Source organism: Homalodisca vitripennis, chromosome 6 (assembly GCF_021130785.1).
Source record: "Homalodisca vitripennis isolate AUS2020 chromosome 6, UT_GWSS_2.1, whole genome shotgun sequence".
Taxonomy (NCBI): Eukaryota; Metazoa; Arthropoda; class Insecta; order Hemiptera; family Cicadellidae; genus Homalodisca; species Homalodisca vitripennis.
In genome coordinates this window covers 112,857,112-112,879,418 of record NC_060212.1, presented here as the reverse complement: position 1 = coordinate 112,879,418, position 22,307 = coordinate 112,857,112, and the positions used below count along the sequence as shown (strand labels likewise).

Below are 22,307 nucleotides of genomic sequence, written 5' to 3'. Positions count from 1 at the left end.
AGTGCGGTCAGCAGCACATGATGTTTGTTGTTCGGTATCGGTTGAGGTTAGAATCTAGAAGACTGTCACTTCTGTTAGGCGGAATTTCCAAACAAGAATTATTGAATTTGAAGTGGAATATTTGATTTTTAAAGTTTGTCTTGTAATAAAGGTATACATTCTGCTTTTATTTTAAAAATTTTATTAATAATATTGTAAACATTTATGTAGGTTTTACTTAGAGCTAGCCTATATAAGCAATTATAGTTCCTAATACAAAACATGTAACCTCAAATTCTTTTATCTAGATTTATGTTTATATTAATTTGTTTTATATGAGTTGCATCAATTTATATTAGTTCTTATCACTTAGAAATGCTGTGTTGATAAATCAAATAATCATCTCACTTGAAAATATTTAACAAGTTGCACAATGAAAGGTAATAAAAACTCTTTCAAAAATAGTAGCCTCTCAATAATATCAAACTACCTAATATTGTTTAAAATTAATTCAACATGCGTTATTTGTGTCACAAGCTGTCAGACATGTTAATCTTTCAAAATAATAAGTTTTATACTGCTTTGTACGTTATATTTAATAAGATTAGATCGTTTTTAATTGATGAATAAATAATTCCTTTTCCAAATAGAAAAACATAGCAGAACTTTACTATAATTTGAAATACCTATAATATAATTTGGTTTGATATTTTGATCTTTTATTGTTCGGTTGTTCTAATAATCAGAAATATTGAGATACGATTGCCGTGATGGCCACTAATTCTACTTCAGCCGACTGACAGCATAGATGTCCATCAATATCCATTGTGAATGAACTAAGAAAGATAGTAGCACAGCCATTGGTTAGCTTTTTACTATTAATGTGCAACAATAGCTTCTTTTAAGTTATATCTTATAAGATTGTTGACACCGCCAGTAAACTCCCCTATCTGAAAATAAGATTAACTGACTGTGGTGAGGTAATCAACTTCAGAGTGTTTGGGAACATATGAATATGTTTGTAAACTTTGTGTAAATTTTTAAATGATTTGATGACGGCACCGGCTAGCTAATTGATATAATTTTTACTACTACTTCCCTGGTAATTACACCATTGTGCCGAAACATGTAGAGAATCTGCAGCATTCACAAGACTAACATTTGATGGGAGAGAAGACCTATTTTTAGTTGATTTGTTCCCTGATTAAATTTTAATATCTATTTGGGATGTGGCTATCCATATTTATCTATATGTATAGCAGAGTATCGAAGGGACATTCTCTGATCAATGTGTAGTATTTCTAATAACACTGCAGTAAGTATTAATTCAAATTGTGTATTATATATTTTATTAGTACAGAAATATTGATTTAGGAGTGATACATTTTTCTATGTGGTTAGAAGTACATAGTCCTTTCACCTTGAGGAAAGGTTAATGTTGGTGTAAAAGTTTATTGAAACAATTATTTTATGTTTCAGCCGTTAAACCAGGATGAACGACCGCCTGGTTGCCTTGATCGATATGGACTGCTTCTACTGCCAAGTGGAGGCTAGGCTTAACCCCACATTAAAGGGTAAACCAATGGCCGTGGTGCAGTACAATCAGTGGAAGGGTGGCGGGTAAGCTCAATATTTTACTGTAGAATGGAGCTGTGTACAAAGTGCTTAATGGAAATATGCTTAGAGGTCCTATTTATTAAGACCGGCAGGGGATATATCAACGGCAAGTAATTTACCTGTTCCAGACTAGCCATTGGTATAATGCTGGTGTGATATTTTTAGATTTCCACCACCATTTTGGGGAATAGACCACTGAAAACTGAATGGTAATCAAATTTACCATTCACAACAACTATATATAATACATTTTTGTCTTTGTTTCCATTAAATATATTTATATAAAGGAGTCAAACAATGATAGTAATTATGATGAGACTGATGTAGGTAGCATCAGATACTCGCTAGAACGATTTTGTTTCTATATATTATTATCTATGTACAGTATATATTATTGTTGTATTTAAAACTTTAATAAGTATAGTTCATTTAACAGTTATTAACATATTTTCAAAATTTCAAACATTTAGCAAGAGAAAGGAGGATAGCAACTTAGTGTACTAAAATAACTCAAGCATCTAATAAACTGTTACTATAAAATAGTTATCTGTGTATAAAGTTTCAAATGCTGTTCTTACTTTAAATAACATAGGCCTACTGCTAAAGTGACTAAAAATATATTATATAATTTTTTTGCAAATGTCCAAAATATTGGACACTGGCAGTTGATTTGTAAACTACCGATGTTAAATATTTTGGAAACTAACAGTTTGTATGTAGTTTTTCAAAATCCAAAAAATCAGACATACAGTAAATGGGTTATTTTTGGCAAAGTAATTCATAATTTTTCTTTGGCATACACAAGTGTTCTATTATTTTATTGGTAACTAGCTGTTTCCCGCGGCTTTGCACGCTTTTCGTAAGCTTTGCCCATGTATGTGAACTTCTGGTTTAATTGAATTATATTTACAACGCCAATGTAGAGTTTGCCTTGTTGCCACAATCAAGAAAACATGTTTATGTTTATAGCCATTGTGCACGTACATGTACTTTATTATAAAGTGGTCTAACACTCAAACTTTAAGTTCAATCAGAAATGTATCTTAATGACAAATATACATAATAACTTAGCGCCTTCAAATAGTGTTTGGCTATGTAATATACATAACTGTCTCGTAATTGCAGTTTATAGTGTGCAGGCGCTTTGAAACCTTTTATCTTTTGCAGCGCCGCTTGGTAGTGAGTTACATCAATGGGCATAGCTTGATGCCCATATTCTTCCACCTTCTCCGTGGAAAAATACGTATACATACAAATGTTCATAATGGACTGTCTAATATTTTGTGATTCCAAAAAGGACAAACACACAAACATTCATTTTTATATAACTTAGATAATCAAGACACATAGGATGATAGATGAGAATATCAACTTATACCAAAGTAAAGTAGTTACTAATAAAAATTAAATTCAACAGTTTGGTGTTGATGGCTGAAGAAATGTAGAAAAGGGAAGTAGGGAAACATTTAAATATCTTCCCATATGCGATTTTTCTTGGTAATTTTTCTTGTATTAAACTGTTAAAGTATCAGGCAGAGATTCAAATGAGAAGTACCAATTGTGTAAGGCTAACACAAATTTTGTTTCCTGCAGGATAATTGCAGTAAACTATGAGGCCAGAGATAAGGGAGTCACTAGACACATGAGAGGCGAAGAAGCAAAAAAACACTGCCCTGAAATACAGCTAGTCAGTGTACCGTCAGTCAGAGGAAAGGCGGATCTAACAAAGTAAGTAGCTGTAACTTTGTATGAATAGTTGAGAAGCATAGAAATATTAAACTATATATTTATAAAAAAGTCAAATTTCTGTACATCTGTAATTCGTCATAGAATTAGAATTTAAAAACGTTATTTTTCAAAAGTGGATTTTGTTGGTAGTATTGTCCATTTTGGTTTGTTGGTTAATTCTGATCAGGAATGCAGGGGCATTATAACCACTAAAAAAGATTAACTGTTTTACGTTGTATTGCCATGCAACTCTGACGGGTATTTAGCCATCTGTAAAACTGTTGACTTGTTATAAAAAAATCTTACTTTTTGGAACAAAGATGTTATTTTCTTCACAAGTAAATTTAATTGTAATGGATTACTTTGACATTATTCATATTGCTTAATGACCTAAGGATTAAAATAAGGAATTGTTGATGACCATGTAAGATGTCAGACATTGGATCTGAGTTAGAGATAGTGCAGGTTCAAATCCTGTCTGTGACCGTAACACTTTTTATCAGTCCCATCAACTTTGTACCTTACCGATTTTCACCGTTATTTTGTTTGGTGAGATGCTCGCACAAGACAGTGGCCAATGAGGACGAGCAGGCTAGGGTTTAAAGGGAACTGGCCTCCCTTTTGTTAAAGAAATATAATAAATACAAAAATAAAAGTTGAGGCTTTTCCACCAAAATAGTAATCAAGCCCCATGAACAAAAATTTAAAATATTGGTAGTATTTAAAATAATTCCCAAAGTACACAGTATGAATTTTCAAAACTATCTGTCCCTCCAAATCATCCTCATATCCTCCAAAACAGTTTTATAAACACCAAAATTTGTTTTTAAACTAGCCTTGTTTTGGCAATATTGAACATTTTACAAAATTGATTATTTATATTTATATTCTATAGTAAAAAAAAGTACCCCCCCCCCTGCAAACTTTAATACAATTGCAATAGACTTGAAACTGGTGATGTATCATTTTCAAATTAATACATCATTGTAGTTATTATGGTTATTCTTAAATTCAAGTGATCCAAATAGGATTAATTCCTTTTTGTTTCAGATGTGATTAATTTTTCTGTATTGTTTTGATTTTTTCATTTAATTTAATGCACATTGCTGCTATACTACAGACAGTTGTGAAATTACATTAAGTATTAATTAATTGATTGAAGTGTTCAGTATTGATTTTTGTGGATTTTTCTACTTATAATTTTTGTTGTTTCATAATGTATATTTATTAAGAAATGTTAATATTGTCTCTTCAAAGTTTTGAACTATAATTTATATTAATTAAATAATAAATTTAAAAATGTCCCGTTATATTTTTGGTTACTTAAACCTCCAGCTGATGATTAACAGCACAGAAGTTCTCATTTGTACCGGCTTGGAAACTGATAAAAATGGCTCAGCCATTTGTCAACCTTCCATTATAATTCAGCAGAACCGCTTAAATTACATAGCAAAATACACTTGCAGCAATGGACTGAGGAATGTTCATAAATGAAAATTAATTTCATATAGTTTATATTCGTAATACTACGTGTTATGATCTCACTAAAGACCAACACAGCTGATCTACTACGCGACTCAATGCGTGTTTGATGCCTTTCTCAGTTTTGTCGTTTATTGTTGCGAGTGTTGCTAAACTTTTATGTAGTTGTTTATGGCCAATTGTTTTGCTATAAAATGGGTTTTTTTGGTTAACAAGGAAGATGCAGCACACAACCCAAATAATATGAGTGGTGTTGCTCATTTACTTACATATTTACCTGGGGAAAACTAAAAAATTTGTGTTTTTTGCGTTGATAACTCAAGTATTAAAGTACGGTAAATGTTTTCTGACGTCCTAGTTGCATCTGTCGTATCCATCTTACATAATACCATAAGTTTCTTTCTCTTCCCTGAATTTGTAATCCCTATCCTAGGGATAGGAAAGTGAAAGAAACCTGATTCTAGTGATGATGACTAAAAGAAAGTAGTACTTTCAATTGTTATAACAAAAACTGTTTTTGTGTTGTCAATAAGTGTATATGTTTTTCTATTTTTTCTTTTTTCACGACAAAACTATGTACATTTTGTATATTTGAAGTATATTGCCAAGAAGTGTGACTATCTCAAGTTATGTACAAGCTACAGTAAGAGAAACTTAAAATAAGAAAAACAAAAATTTACATTTTTGAGTTAATATATGTAAAAAAGTTTGAAAACGAACGCTCTGGTAAATGCATATTTACCATCTAGCATTTTTTTTTTTTTTTAATATTTATGTCAATTTTGCTGTGCAAGGTCATATACATATGCTAATGCATCATTCTGTGGGTTTAGTACTGTCAGTCGAACATTTAAAGTGATTGGTGAAATTGTCATCCGACAGGTACCGAGATGCTGGAAGAGAGGTTATCAAAGTAATCTGCGAGTTCAGCGAATGTGTGCAGCGAGCGAGCGTGGACGAGGCTTTCATAGATCTCACGGAGGCGGTAGAGAAACGACTTGCCAATAAAGTCAAAGTATCACTGTCTCAATTGGAAAATACCTTTGTCGTCGGTTATTCACCAGAAGATAACAATGAAGGTATGTACTGAGATTCTGGTTTTTAAAAATATTTATGTTTTTTTATGGAATTCTAGATAGGTCTAGTACCTTTGTTAAATAAAAATAGTTTCCTATAGGTCAACCGCTATTAAAGAAACCTGCGTAGAAGCAAATTTCTGAGCAGTACCGCACAGGAGGGGCCCCCTCCGGCGGGAAGTTGGGTGGGGAGTGGGACCAGCACCTTCTTGTATCTGTTTATCAGCTGTGTGGATCGTGTCTCGCTCACACAGTTTTGTATACACTGCAGCTACTTTACCTGTTCTATAACTATATATTTTATGTGTAGGCTTATACAAGCGTCGCAGTCTAAGCGTAAAATATTAATTGAATAGATTAATGTAGCCATAGATGTATCCAGGTAGCTTGCATTTTGTTTTAAGGTTAGCCGTGCAGTGGCAGTGGCCATTAGAGATGTGTCGTTCAACTCAAACGGGTCAGTCAAGTGAACAAGTGATCCAGATCAGTGTTTCAAAAGACCCGTTCACCTAAAACGTTCCGTTCACTTTTTCCTGCCAACTGAATAAGTTTGTTGATATTCTTTTCAAACCAGATATATTATTTTTAATGATCGTTAAAACTTATAATATTATTATTAAGTTCATTTATAAACTCTTATCCATGAAAAATAGCTTAACATCATATGGAAATAACTACAAAAATATAGAGTTTATGCATTAGGTTACACTAGGTTCTCAAAATTGTTCAGTCTTTACTTTTGTTCACTGCTAACCAATTAAGAATAAGACCGTAATCGTATAACTCAATAGGGGGACTAGGGAGTCTCCCCATTTGCAAGGAATAACCTTACTTATGATAAATCAAGGGCATATCAATCAACCAAGTCCATTTATTATAAGTATTAACATTTAAAATATTTAGCAGTGTATCTGGTAACTTACAATTACATTTTTTAAATAAGTTTTAATAGATATATTTGCATTTAATAGATTCCTGAAATAATACATTTATTGTTATACATCTATCCGTTCACTGTACGATATGCTGTTTCTTCCTCTATTCGAATACTTTTTATTAGAAGATCATTCTCTCGGTCATTACATCCAATCGTGCATTCGTTCATTATGTTCAGTCAACACGATGACCAGTATAACACGCTCTAGCGGGAAGGTTCAGTAACCCTGTACTGACCGGTTCAACTGAACGGGTCGCAGCAGTGAACGATACCGACAGAGCTGGATTAGTCAGCTGATCAAGAGTGAGTGCCGAGCAGTGGTGGGAATACTTGGAGGGGTGGCGGAGGGGTATTTACCCCACCCTGCATGAACTCAAATCAACCAAGGGTTTTTTTTGTAAGCGGTTTACCTATAGTATAATGAATTTCCAAGAAAATTTTGAGAAATTCTGAAACAAGATTTTTTTTAGTGAGTGTAAATGCAGTTTATTTTCGCTTCAAAAGAGCTTTTTAAAATCGAATGAGAACCTCTCTGTAACAAATATCTCAGAGCTTGACCTCTACTTTACATATGATTTAACCTTGTCTCATGTTCATAGTATTGGTAGCCATCAGTCACATACTTCTCTCTCTTCTTAATGATTATGATTATATGGAGATAATATAATCTAAATGTCTTAACAATATCTGATTCCTTATTCTTTGGATTTTCTTCAATAACTTATTACTACTTATTATTGAATTCCACTTTAACCCTTTCCGTGCCAGGCGGCAATATATTGCCGCCATAGATCGCGTCTGAAAAGCGCCAGGCGGCAATATATTGCCGCCTTGATATTCGTCGTTTTCTTAAATAAATACGATGTCAAATGATTAAAGTTTTATGTTTTTTTATTCCCTGGTATATTCGTAGATAATTAATATGAATATCATTTTTATTTTGGAGGTCCATGCATTTTTATTTCGTAATTGTCACGTGACATTATCAGCTGACTCGATCTATTATTGTTAATTCTTTATGCTTTAGTGTAATCGTACCATTGTATGCTGGATTCTTCTTCATTATTTTATTTTGTGGTTGTAAATATTAGTAGTGTTAGTAGTTACCTGCTTAGCTATTGTGTGTAGTAGTTACAATGACTGACAATTTGCGATCTCACGGGAGTGAAATTTTAAGTAGCATATTTGTAAATAGAAAAAGTGTAAATAAATTTCAAATAAAATTGTGTAAATATTTCTTGGTAAATAGTGTTTTTAACTGTATTGAAACTGTTTATGGATCCTACAATGATCTGTTTACCGGTACATCCATAATGTGAATATTTATTTTAAGTTTCTTGCAGTGTAAGAGTCAGTAGTTGCGTTATCATTTATAAAATTTTGCGAAGTACAATTATGCGTATTTATACAAAATTTGTCATAAAAAATTTATTTATGAGAGAAATAACACAAAATTTTGTATGGTTGTTCCTTTCTAAATGTACAATATAATAACATAGCTTCCCACAGTAAAATTATTTTTCCTTTTTTAGTTATTTACAAAAAAAATAAAAAAATAAATTTTTTTTATGTAATCCGTTAAAACATTATTTTTTAGAAAAATTTAAATTACTTAAAACTACATCTATATATTTTTTTGTTGATAGTATATATCTATACGAGTAATTTGGTGCAACTTTTAGGTCATTCTCTAATTTTTATGAAAAGTTATAAATTTTAAACTAAGAGACTGCAAAATCGCCAATTTTAGCCCGGCACTTTTGACTAGTCACAAGGGGACATGATATGTGAAAAAATTTTGCAACATCTCATATTTGGTCCTGGCCCTGAAAGGGTTAAGAGATTTCAATGAGGTTTTGTCAGTCCTCGAAAAGTTAGTATTATAATATAACCCTGATTATCAGAAACCTGAGTGTACCGGAAACAACTAGAGAAGAAAAGTGATCCCAGCAGCTACAAATTGAGAAGTTACAGAAAGGGCAAATATTTTAGACAAACTGCAACCCTAATATTCTATTAAGAGCATTCAAAATATTTATTGCAAGAACTGTCAATAGAACTGTCAAACTGTCACATTCAAAGTCTTGTCACCAGGCCGACTTCTGCAGAATGACAATACAGTACCTATAGAACAATGAAGAAAAGTTTAGATGCAGGTCACATTTCAATATTGTAACAATTAGAATAACCATGTTGAGTTACTTTTTACATAACCTGCAAATAACTGGTATTTAATTCTGCTCACAGATGAGCGAGAGAGGGGATTGACAACATGGCTGCAGGAAGTTTACTCCAGTGAACTCTGTGACCCTTCATTGCACAGGCTTGCCACCTCAGCAGCTCTCGTGGAGGAGATGAGAGCGGCCGTCTTTGACAGGACTGGCTTCCGCTGCTCTGCAGGCATTTCTCATAACAAGGTACCTGCTGGAAATGAAGTAATGAAGCAAAATTGTAAATACTTCATTTTGATTAAGTTTATATTTTCAGCCAGCATCTTAGATCTGCCATATTGAATTTGTTTAAAGGTTAAAAACCTTTATAAATCCGGGTCTTAACCCTTTTAGGGTCAACAGCTGCCAAATTGACGTTCAGAGCCGTAATAGACATCCATCAACTTTTTTATATTAAAGGCTAGCTATAGTTCCAAATGCTGTGAAACTCGAGATTCTTGTAGCAAATCATAAATGCAATATAAAAATCAGTTTGACTTAATTTTTTATAACCTTTATGCAGTTGTTATTCTGACATCAACAACTATTTTCCGAGATGTTGGTTAACCTGTACTGCTTTGTCATATGAACGGAGGAGAAGATTGTGATCAAAATATATATGGAATGTAAAAATTACGTGGGAATCTGGAGAAGAACTGTGCTGTATGTAGTCTTATCAGCACAGCTGCTGGTGGCTCCAGAAAAAAGAGCAGATATAATTTCAAAAAGCATAAAAGAGGTATACACCCTCACATCACTAAAAAAGTGTCAACCTTAAAAGGATTGATAATTGAAACATTTTTTGGAAATAATCTGTATATTTAGAAACAACCAGTTAATGATAAAGGTTAGGGAACGTTTAAACATGTTTTAGTAATTTTCAAATGTTAATTGTATAAATCTAAATTTTTACAAATTGGCTCAACAGATTCTTGCAAAGCTGGTGTGTGGACTGCACAAGCCCAACCGACAGACAGTGTTGCCAATGTCCAGTGTGGCTGAGCTGTATCGCACTCTGCCAGTCAAGAAAGTCCGAAACCTCGGAGGGAAATTCGGTAACGATGTGGTGGAAACACTGGGCATTACACACATGGGGGAGCTAACAAACTTCACAGAAAAACAGCTGCAAAATAAATACGATGAGAAGACTGGGTGAGATAATTATTTCAGTTAGTTTATTTCTAAAATGTAAATTATATATAAAAGTGTATTTTTTATTGAAATTTATGTTGTTATCTATTGCCATATTTTATTGTCACCCAGAACTTGGCTGTATAACATTGCCAGGGGCATTGACCTTGACCCTGTGACCCCCCGACTGATCTCCAAGAGTATTGGCTGCTGTAAGAATTTTCCTGGTAAAACGGCACTCAATTCCAAAAAGAAAGTGACTCACTGGCTAATGGAACTGGTTGAAGAAATGGCTGAAAGACTTCAAGAGGATATACAATTGGTAAATATTCTTTACATGGTTTACATTCATTGAAATTATTTGTTAATGTTTTTTTTACAGAATATATAGTTTTGTAATGTGTTTAATTTCATACTACACTCTTCATTTATATCAATTCACAAGGTATCAATTGTTTTAATTAATTAAGTGTTCATTAAAAACTTTTCTATCTAATAAATATTAAAATACCTCAAAGTTTTATTTAGTAAAATATTAATCAAAATCTATAACCACTAGGTATAATTCAAACATTATTTTCAATATTTTTTACTCTAATAGTGGTAACAACTGTTATCCACCAATAGGAGAGTTTCCAATAACCGTTGATTAACGTGCTGTTACTATTAGCGGATTGACTTGTTTTATCGCATGTGTCCCACTGAGTGCGGATTAAGTTACTTGTCAGCAGGAGAATAATAATCCTGTAGCAGACGAACTACCTAGTGTTTATATTATTTTTAAGAACACTTGATAATACACGAAATATGGTGAAAAATTTTGCCTTAAACAAGCCACAATATTTTTGTAAAATTAGATGTCCTATCTCCAAGGCAAATAAATGGTTTGTCTATTTTTCTTTAACTGCCAATTACTGTGTAACAATAATTGTGTTTAAAACCTGATATAATTCAACATGTGAAAAACATACCGAAAACAAGAAGTGATAATGAGTTCCACTTAGAAGATTAATTAAATTCTTATTCTAATTTTATTTTTTATTTAAAAAAAAACTAAAATATTACAAAAGAAATTGATTTCATATTAATATCTTTTATTTATTTGTATTGTTGATCGCAGATAAGTAATATCAATCAGTAAAAGAGGATCAATCGGAAATTTAAGCTGGTCAAACTTTGCTTAGATATACAATGTGATATACTAACAGTGCAAAATTGTACTGTTTACAGAACAAGAGAAAGGCACAGCTGTTGACAATTCACTTTAGCCAAGAGATAGACGGCAAAGACGTATCTATGTCCCGATCCACGGCACTTCCGAGCTATGAGGCTGACAAGATTGTGAGCTGTGCGTTCAATATTCTCACCAGATATAACAGTTCTCAATCTGACGACGTCTGGTGAGTTACGTACACTGAGTTAGTGGTACCTGGAAGGTGGTTTATTTGCTCAGTAAGCTTTGTTTTCTTACTTAACAAAGATATCTTGTATCCGATTAAACAGTTGTTTTACTATTGCCGACATTTGACGTATTTACTTTGGTGCTGCATAACATTTTGTAAATTACACCTGCATTAAATCTCCTTGACTAATATCATAAATTGAAATTAATTAAATGTTACAAATTGCTTTGTTTGTTCGCTAAATCTTGAACATTTGGAAAGTAGGTGACCAATAGTCTAAGACTTCGGAATTTGAATGTAAATTTAAAATAGTGAAGGGTCAAATCTAGCCTGGAATTGAATAGTTTTTAAATTGTAGCAAACAAATAGTTAGTTTGTTTATTTTTCTTGTTGAGTTGTTAAAATTTAAAATATAAAACTTTACCAGGAAATAAGCAGTTCTTTTTGTTTAGCATCTTTCCACTATCTTTAATAATAAAATCTTTGTATTACTGATAAGAATTTACCACATATTTTAAACTATCATATAAAAACTTATTCCGATTTCTAATTATTTTATTTTATTACAGGCAACCTCCACTAAAGTACCTGGGTTTATCTGTTGGGAAATTCATGGAGTACTCAGGAAATTCAAAGAGTTCAATTGATAAGTTCTTCAAAAACATTACATCCACAACAGTGATTAAGGGAGGTAACATTAACACATGTAACTTGGGGTCAGTAGCAACTGATAAAAATACAGCTAATCAAACTACCAGTAGACCTATTATAAATAATGTAAACAACAGGCAAACTGAAGCATCAGATCCTGCACCAAGCTGTAGCAACACCAGTGTCAAAATAAATGGCCAAGTTTCGTTTTTTGAAAAGTATTTTAAAAATCGGTCAAATAAAATAATCAATAATAGCCCTGTAAAACAAAGTAGGAATCAAGAAATGGAAACCCATGATAGTTTACGACATAAACACCAGGAGAATAATCAAAGTGATCTAACACATATGGAAAAAGAAGTAAACAGTGATGATACCGAAAACATCAAGAATGAAGATAGTAATGATTACCCATCCAGGGATCATTTAATAGCTCCAGAGAAAAGTGAAGAAGTCCCAGAAAACAACAGAGACGATACATGGATAAGCCCCTCAGAGATCTTTCCAGATCTGGAAAATATTGACGACAGCGTAATGGAAATTCTTCCATCACCAATTCAAAGGAAAATAACGAATATGAAAACACTGAAGAACAGTTGTCCAAAGTTAGATAGTAAAGCTCAGTTTAAACAATTCCTGAGTAATGATTCCCGACTGTCCACCGATTCGGAATGCGCTCCTACGAGAGTTGAAACTGTTGCCGACATTCATGCATCACCCGGGGGGCAGAATATTGCAAGTAGCTCTGCTAAGTGTGTCGAACATCAGAATAAAGTCGAGAGAGTAGATGAAGATTTGATAGAACCAGAGGGTCTGTTCAATACCACCTCTTTAGATCTGTTTGAGCTGGAAGCAGAAGAAGTGCGCGAAGAGGCTGAAGTGCAAAGTGAAGTGTGTGATTTGTGTTCATATTGTAAAGAGTCGATTCCCGTACATGAGCTGCCTGAACATTTAGACCACCATATGGCTATGGAGTTACATGAACAATTGAACAAGCCTCAGCACCCTCAGAGAACTGCTGAGTCTAATGAAATTAGACCCAGCAAGACCGTGACTGTGATAAGCGATAAGAAAAAACGAGGCAGGCCGAGTAAAAAGGATAACTTGCCTCCTAAAAAGTCAAGGACTATTGTATCATTCTTTACTAGGAGTTGATTAATATATTTTAGGTACTAGTATTAATGCAATATTAAAAATATTAATATATTATTGCATGAAAATAAATTATTTTATCGGTTTTCTATTGTTAATTAGTCAATGTAAATTACAGAATTTGTTGAAATTGTTCATTTAGGATAACTTATTTATTAATCAAAAGATCCCAGTTTCCATAACGTAGTAAATCTTATACTTACGAACAGGGTTCTCCAAACTTTTTTTGGGCAAAAGTGGATGATTTTAGAAGATAGGCAGGCCTAGTACATTCACATGAAAGGCAATATAGTTAAATAAGTATACTAATTACCAAGAATTGCAAGTTCTACAGTAACTGTGGCAATGCATTAGGTTTAAAAAGAAAACTATTCAAGATTTGTATACAAAATACATATATTTATTTACAAAAATATTCTTGTTGTATATGTTAGAGATTTCTGCAGTTGTTTGGCCAAACAATTCAAATTAGCTCGAAGTATGACATTGCTATCACCAAAATATATATTAGGTGTTCATCAAATTAGGGTTGCTCTATAATTGGATTTAAGGAAAGCATTTTGATCTTTGAAGTCATCAGTAAAGACTTGAATGAAAAATGTGTTACATTTTGCTAATCGGCTAGTAATAAATTATAAATCAATTAAATTAGTTAATAATAAACCAAGACTATGAAATACATTTCAAACCCTACTTGTAATTAGAGGATCTGCTTTTTTGTAGCATTCCTTTTAGTACTCTTTCAAGTTTTATTTGGCAGCATTTTTCATAAATTCCTGAGGTGTATTTTCAATTTAAACTTTAAAGATAACTTTTAGGAATTTGAAATAGCTGTATTTTTTTCTGCTGTTGATGCATCACAAAAGTCAGCAAACTGAGTTGGAATTCCCTCCCTTAGTTACACAATGGTATTAACTAAATAATTAGTTTACAAACCATTTTTATCTTCAAAGTCTCCGCAGGGATTACTTCTGGATGGTTTATACCTTCCAGTTGAACCTACCACTGGGCACAGCAAAAACCGATGTGTCACTTAAATCTGGGCAACCTTATGGATGTCCAGGAGCCAATAAAATAACTTTTAAGTTTAACAATATAATAATGTATATAAATAAATATTTCTATAAATATAAGCTTTAACTAATAGAAATGAGTTGCCAACCTAATTATTTTGTCGCTTTGCTATTAACAGAAAATTAATTTTTGTTGACTGATCTGCAGGCTTTAGTTTGGAGACCTCTGCTTAAGAGTATGACGTAGAAGTTTGGTAATTCTTAACAATTTGTATGTTAGAGTATAGTAGCTTATTTATTTATTTTATTTATTAAACAGTTGTTTTACATAGTCTTGGTCTCGCCAAGTTCAACAAAACTTGTCGGTGAGGTCCATGATTTATTAAAAATCAAAATCAAACTTTCAATTTCTTATCCTTATATATATATATATATATATATATATATATATCACATCTTTTCTCTTTTTCACAATGGATTACATAGACAATTAGTCAAATTTAAATAACTTTATATATTATATGATTAATAAATTCACCACAAAGTGGTATAAATATGTCCTAGTTAAGCCAGTTTAACCCCTTAATGGTTTCTTTTGTATCTTAAACTATGTTATTTTTATTGTCTTTTTCAAATTGTTATTTTTTATATATTGTTTCATTATCCGTGTTTGTGTCATCATCACTTAAAATGAAGCCATTCGTTTATTTGTGCGTAGTATATTTCCATAGTACAATAAACATTAAAAATAAAACCATAAAATACTCCAGGATGGGTGACATACAACAACACGCTGTACCTGTCTGCACTGTGCGACTACAGCGAACTCAACAAGATGCAAACATTCATGACAGGGTCGTGGAAGTGTTGATTTCTAGTATAAAACGCTACTAATTCCATGATTCACGGTCGTAATAGAAAAGCTTCTTGCACAATATAATGTCAGACAACAGAAACATAACAATGCATAGTATTACGTCAATTATAAACTTTTACGCAACCATTATGAACGTAATATTACATTAAAAACCGTTAAGGGGTTAATACACTAGCATAAAATGCATAGCGTAGAAACCAACAAACAACGAGATCCAGTGTCCTAACATTTACAGATATTTGTACAGAAATAAGCAAACAAATAGACAACAGTAATATAATTAAATTTTAATAAAGCGTTTCTCAGTTCAGTGGCATGATTAATATTATGGATGTTTGATTTATTTTACTGAATTTAAACTATGTAGATCTAGTTTGCTAGTCTGTAGATGGGAGAGACAAATCCCCTTTAAGCCTTATTCTGCCTGTCTGAGGATCTTATGAAACATATTAAGGGAGACAGTTGGACATCAATGTGCTACTTAGTCTCTTATTTTTGGACGTATTTTACCATGATTGTAACACATGTTAAAGTTAGTTTATATACTGTCCAAATATAAAACCATGAGATTTACATGTGGGTAACAGAAGAGGGTTATTTCCAGACCACATGAGGTTAGTCAATATCCTTAATCTATACAAAAATCTAAATTGAAATCGTGGGTGGTTTGTTTCTCTACCTAATTAAATGGTAATGACTCTCTGTTATTACGCGATAAGACTTATTATTGCTAGTATACGTATAACCAGGTGGGAAACTGATGAATCTACTCCTTTTATTCACTACATATTTCTAAACATGTCAAGGTGTTTTCCTCAAGTCGTGGGAAACTGATTGTACAGCTTTCTAAGCCACTTCATGCCTATATACAACATTACTTATTCAAAATGTACCTTATATTTTACTCCTCATTATAAAAGATAAATTAAGTTGGTTCAAATAATTGTTTCCAATCTTAAGTGATTTTCAACTTAAATATTATTCTTTAATTTCTAATGCTATTTGTTGTGTTGTTTTAACAATGATTGTTGGATAGAAATAGAAGTAGAACTCATTATAAATCATAAACTATAGTATGAAATAATTATAATCATAATTATAGTATGAAATCTATAATCAATAAGTTAATAATTAATTGGAAATGTGATATAAAAACCAAATCAATATTTTTTGTAGTTAATGTACATTTTAACAGTAGTTTGTTTCACAGTAACTTGAAATAACTATTTTATTATTATTGTTTTAAATGTGCACTATTTTTACACCTCCGTCCTTAAAATAAAAGATTTTATAGCTCATTGTTTGCAGTTTAATTTCCCCTCATTTATTCTATAATACATTTTTCCACTAAATGAAGTCCTAATGTATCAAACTACCTATGTTTTACTAAAAATAAATACAGAGATAACTAATGAGGGCTATGTAGAAAGTAGATTACGTTTTGACATAAACAAAAAACTGTATAAGAAAAGAGTTGTGTTATATACATTTGAAAGAGATACTACAATATTACTTTTCAACATACTCACTATAGAAATTTAGGCACTTATTTATCATAGTGGTGAACTAATTTTGAAATTCCAGTGTTATACAATTCTACTGTCTGAGACTTTAACCAGGTGGTAGTCACACCCTCTCGCAGTTCCACAAAGCGCTGCGTTGTAACCCAGGTTTTCTTTGCTGGAAACAGGTGGTAGTCGCTGGGTGCAAGGTCCAAACTGTAAGGCGGGTGTGAAAACGAGTCCGATTTGCCATGTTTGTTTGGACGTTGTCATTTAAAAACAAAAGTTTTGAACTTAACTTTCCTCTGCACTTGTTTTGTATTGCTCTTCTTAACTTTTGCAAGGGTTCACAATACCTCGCAGAATTTATGGTTGTGCCACGTTCTAAGAAATCAACAAGAACTTCTTTCCTGTCCCAGGAAAAATACAGTTGCCATAATCTTTCACACTGATAGTGTTTGCATGCATTTTCTTTGTTTTTTAGGGGGACTGTGTGTGCCCCCACTCCATAGACTCTAATTTGTTTTCGCAATTCACATGTTTTGCACAAGTCTTGTCTCCTGTAATGATTCGATCAAGCAGCGAGTCACCATCTTTTTCGTCAAGTGTCCAAAAATGTCAATGAAGCAGCCATACACTGATATTTATGGGTTTTGTATTAAGATTTTCAGTACCCATGTTGCACAAAGTTTATGGTAACCTAACTTCTGTGGTTATGATGCATCAGGAATACATCTCAGTTATTTAGGCAAAAAGTTTTTTTAAGTTATAAAATAAACAAATTGATCTCAAGGACTAACACAGGCTCAACTGCGATAAACTCAACTGCAATATACTCAATTCCGGAAACAAAGCACATCACAATTCTAGATAAAAATATGGAGGACGAAATCAAACAATTCGGGAAATGCAAAACCACTGCCTTCTCTCACTGTATTTCAGCTGATGTGAGCAATTCTCGAAATATGACTGCAGGCGTTGCAGTCATTTTTAAAAAGACATTTTGGAAGGCCTTCCCATTCTGATTTTGTGAACAGCCACCTGACATGTCAAGTACCTGATGGTTCAGCTACGGTTTACGGCCTCGTAACAAAGCCGAAATATGATACAAAGCCAACATCTTACAATTATGCTCAAGCTTTTGCACAACTCCAAGAGGATTTAAAAAAAAGAAATCTCAAGGAACTGATCTGCTCCCCCATGGGATGCGTCCGAGACAAAATATCAGTTGAGGATTTTGCAGCAACTGAACACTGGAGCAAATGTAAAGATTGTCATCTTTGAACAACCTACTGCTAAAAGAATCTTGTTCAATGATATTCACACTTCAGAGTTCATCAAATCCCTGCAACATTTCATCTCAATGCAGTATCAGAACAGACCTGCCACTTACACAACTCCAGCTGAACTCTCCCAGTGAAACTGGAAATACAACTGTTGAGTGCAAACAAGCTCCTACATGTGCAGTACTTGAGTCCGTCTCTGCTTGGAAAGATCCGGTTACTTTGGTGACTAGGGCATCGCACGAGTATAAATTGGCTACAAGATCTCACAGTCTTCCCGGGGTTGCCTACAGTTGAAAATACACAAGACTCAATTCCTGACAGAGTTGAAGACATCACTTCTGTGGTCGGACAGTCTGATGACTCAACAGCTGGATGGACCAACAACAACTCACCAGCCATGCGAGACAGTGGCCCACTAACCGATGATCACACAGCAGGTGGGCAGACCATCAACCCCAGCAGGCCAGTGGTTTACCGACCAGACAGTCCAGAGACACAGTGGATGGGCAGACCATCAACCCAGCAGGCCAGTGGTTTACCGACCAGACAGTCCATGAAGCAGTGGATGGGCAGATGATCAACCCAGCAGGCCAGCGGTCCACGAATTGAACAGACCACAGACACACTACACAATCAGGATAACGACGCCGCATCGGATGAGTCTAGTGAAGTGGTGCTAAATGAATTTCTTGAGTGCTCTGATTATGGAGAAATTTTTTTAGCAGAGCACAATGTGGAGGCAGGTCTGACTTAGCACTGGGGTTGTCCAAGTGTACCTCTGGGACGTGGGAGAAGCAATTCTCTATTTTTCACCAAAATGTACAGCATTTGCCATCACGAATCAATCTATTAAAAGTAATAGCAGCCATTCAACCAGATATAATTGCCCTAACAGAACACAAAATGACATATTCAGAACTTGAAGTTTTAAATATTACAAATTGTAACAAAATTTCACATTTTTCTAGAGCTACCTCTATTGGAGGAGGTACTCTGATTTTAGCTAGAAATTATATTAAATGCAATACATTTTTAATTCCCTCTATACAATCACTGTTGACTGAGAAAGAGTTTGAATGTTGTCTTACGGAGGTGCATGTTGGCACATACTCTTTTGTGTTGGCCTGTCTCTACAGAAGTCCTAAATATTGCTACATTGATCCTTTTTTGTCTAAGTTGGAGGTTTTGTGTAATATCTTGTGTAGTAAATTCAAAAATATTGTATTAGTAGGAGATTTCAACATTAATGTTTTGAATAAGGATACTGTTTACAACAAATTCAATAGTATTTCAAAATCGTTTTAACTTACATTACAAAATAGATTTTTCCAACCAGGGTCACTTTAGAATCACAAACAGCAATTGACAATATTATTACAAATCTACCTTCTAATAAAACTAGAGTCTCTGGCATCATAACACACATTTCCGACCATGATGCACAGATAATTGAAATTTTAGATCTTGGTGAAAGGCAGAACAGTGTAACAAATAAATATATTAGAAAAATTTACACAGAGTAATATTAAGTCATTCTTAAGCAGCCTAGCAAATACGGCATGGTCAGATGTCTACCAAGCACCAGTGCGTATGAAATATATGATGTGTTTTTATTCTATTTTTTAGTTATAATTTTGAAGTACATTTTTCCTAAATTGATAGTCACCAAAAAAGAAAATCACAAAAGTAAATGGATAAACTGATGAAATTAAATACAAGCAGTGTAAATTGATAGACTTAGAAAAAACTGTAGGATACTTAAGGATATAAAATTAAAATCAAAAGTTAAAGAAATGAAAAAGGAATTGAAAAATGCTATATATATTGAAAAAAAGCAATACTTTGATCAAAAGATTAATATTCTTGCAACATTTCAAAATCAACATGGCAATTAATTTAAAACAGAAATAAATAAAAAACCAGTTTGTAAAAAAAAATTACAGTTTTTAGAGATATAAACAAGGAAGTTGTAAAGTGATCCAATACAGGTTGGAAATATATTTAAATAAGTTTTTTGTAAACGTAGTTGATAAAACAGTATTACCCAATTTACCTTCTAGAAATGAAAAACAATTAAATTTTCCACATGCTCATACGACAAATAATAGATTTTAGATTTAATCAGATTTCAGAAACTCATTTAAAAAAAAATTGTCATGTCTTTTGAAAATAAACCATTATCTGGAAATGATGAGGTTACTATACAACTAATAAAACAATCTCTTCCATTCATTTTACAGCCATTAGTCCACTTAATAAATTCATCTCTAATTTCAAGCTATTTTCCGAATCAACTAAAGATTGCCAGATTAATCCCAATTTTCAAAAAAGGTAACCCAAATGACCCTCATGTTATAGGCCAGTGTCTCTTCTTCCTGTGTTTTCTAAAATATTTGAAAAAGTAGTTTATATTCAATTAGTGAATTATTTAGAAAACAATAAATTATTAGATAAGCAACAACATGGCTTTAGATCGGGAAAGTCCACTACTACCGCTGGCATTGACTTTATTCAGTCAATAATCAACTCGGTGGATAGGGGTGAAAAGGTAATTGGAATTTCTTGGATCTCACACGGGCATTTGATAGCGTCTCACACCAAGAACTTCTAATCTCTCTTAACAATCTAGGTATTCAAAATAGAGAATTATTATGGTTTGAATCATATTTAACAGAGAGGAAACAATACGTGGAAATAGAACACACATCATCTAAATTAAAACCGAGCAGGTGTCACATTATAAGAAAATGTAAGTCTGAAATAGAAAACCATTAAATACGGAGTCCCTCAAGGATCCATTTTGAGCCCATTACTTTTCCTCTGTTACATTAATGGACTACCTAAGGTGGTTCCGCAGGACTGTGGCATTTGTTTGTTTGCAGATGATAACCAACATCACCATATCAGGTAATTCAGAAGAAGATATAGAAATATCTTCTCACATTAGTCTAAATTTAGTTAAACAATATTTAGATAACAAACAATTACTCTTAAATTCAACTAAATCAAATTTCATTTCGTTTTCCACTCAACAATCAAGAATAACACCCAAATTTGATATTAATTTAAATAATAATGATATATCCCAAGTTGAGCACACAAAATCTTTATGACTCATAATTGACGAGAATCTGTCATGGAACAAACACACTGAGCACGTAATTTATAAAATGTCTTCTGGTATCTATGCACTCCGACAGATGTCGCAGATTTGTAGTATACAGACATTGCGGACTATATATTTCTCACTAGTACATTCACACTTAGCCTATGGAATTAGTATATATGGTGCAACGACAAAGAAAAATTTAGACAAAATTTTACGCCAACAAAAGAGAGCTCTTAGAGCAATGTTTAGACTAAAAAAAACAGAATCTGTCAAAAATTTGTTTTCAGAACACAAAATTTTAACTGTTTACAGTCTATACATATATGAGACAGTGATATAGATAAAACAAAATGAGAGAAATGCAAAACCTACAAAAAATTTTACATCATTATAGTACTAGATTTAAAAGAAATGTCCCCTCAGCACAAACTAGAATTTTTCAAAAAAAGAACTGATTTTATGGGCCATAAATTTCTAACAAAACTACCAACAAAAATAATAAATGAACAAAATTTTATTAAAATGATAAAAGAGTGAAAAATATATTTGATAAATCTGGCTCTGTACTCCCTTGATGAGTTTTGGTGGAGGGAAGGTAGATTGGGAATGCCTGGTATGTAATTTTAGTATTTCATGTATATAAGCTTCTGGATTGTTTATTTCTTATTACATTGTATAATTTTAATTTTAAATGACATATAGATTAATTAGTATATTGTAAAAAACTTACTGACACTATTCATGTACACGCTGTACTATGTACGAATAAAGAAATCTTGAATCTAACAATTTTGTGTAGCAAACTCCTTAAAAATCAAGGAAAACTAAGTGAGGGTTCTGTTTTTGTGAATCAGCGATCTTCTTTAATCTTATAGACTTTGGGGACAATTTCATTTGTTACAATACTTAGCTGTCCACTTCGTTCGTTATCACTCCACTTCAACTAAACTAGTTTAGTTAGAGTTGGTGATAGATCTCATTTGGTTTATTGTGCTTAGCAAACAAAACCGTATTACGCATTGCACAACTTGCGGGATTTTCAATTGCTTCACACATTTCAAACTGCTATTGTAAAACAACAAGGAGCAACAGTAACCTCTCACTAGTACGGCTGGATAGCCACTGAGCAGAGAAATGCCCACCTGTAGTAGCAG

At 32.8% G+C, this 22,307-nt stretch overlaps 1 protein-coding gene across 1 annotated transcript; it reads left to right on the top strand.

Moving 5' to 3' along the window:
- LOC124364740 (DNA polymerase eta) lies at positions 1 to 16,554 on the top strand. The gene is made up of 9 exons (XM_046820443.1): positions 1 to 151; positions 1,459 to 1,599; positions 3,190 to 3,324; positions 5,689 to 5,885; positions 9,067 to 9,236; positions 9,958 to 10,181; positions 10,293 to 10,482; positions 11,391 to 11,560; positions 12,133 to 16,554. Exons 2-9 carry the CDS (start codon positions 1,472 to 1,474, stop codon positions 13,367 to 13,369), a joined length of 2,451 nt encoding a protein of 816 aa, XP_046676399.1. The 5' UTR covers positions 1 to 151; positions 1,459 to 1,471; the 3' UTR covers positions 13,370 to 16,554.
- Positions 16,555 to 22,307: the final 5,753 nt, after the last annotated feature.

Coding starts and splice junctions, on each gene's coding strand:
- LOC124364740 (XM_046820443.1), top strand. CDS start 1,472: ATGAACGACCGCCTGGTTGCCTTGATCGATATGGACTGCTTCTACTGC. Junction 1,600..3,189: donor AATCAGTGGAAGGGTGGCGG/GTAAGCTCAATA, acceptor TGTTTCCTGCAG/GATAATTGCAGTAAACTATG. Junction 10,182..10,292: donor AAATACGATGAGAAGACTGG/GTGAGATAATTA, acceptor ATTGTCACCCAG/AACTTGGCTGTATAACATTG.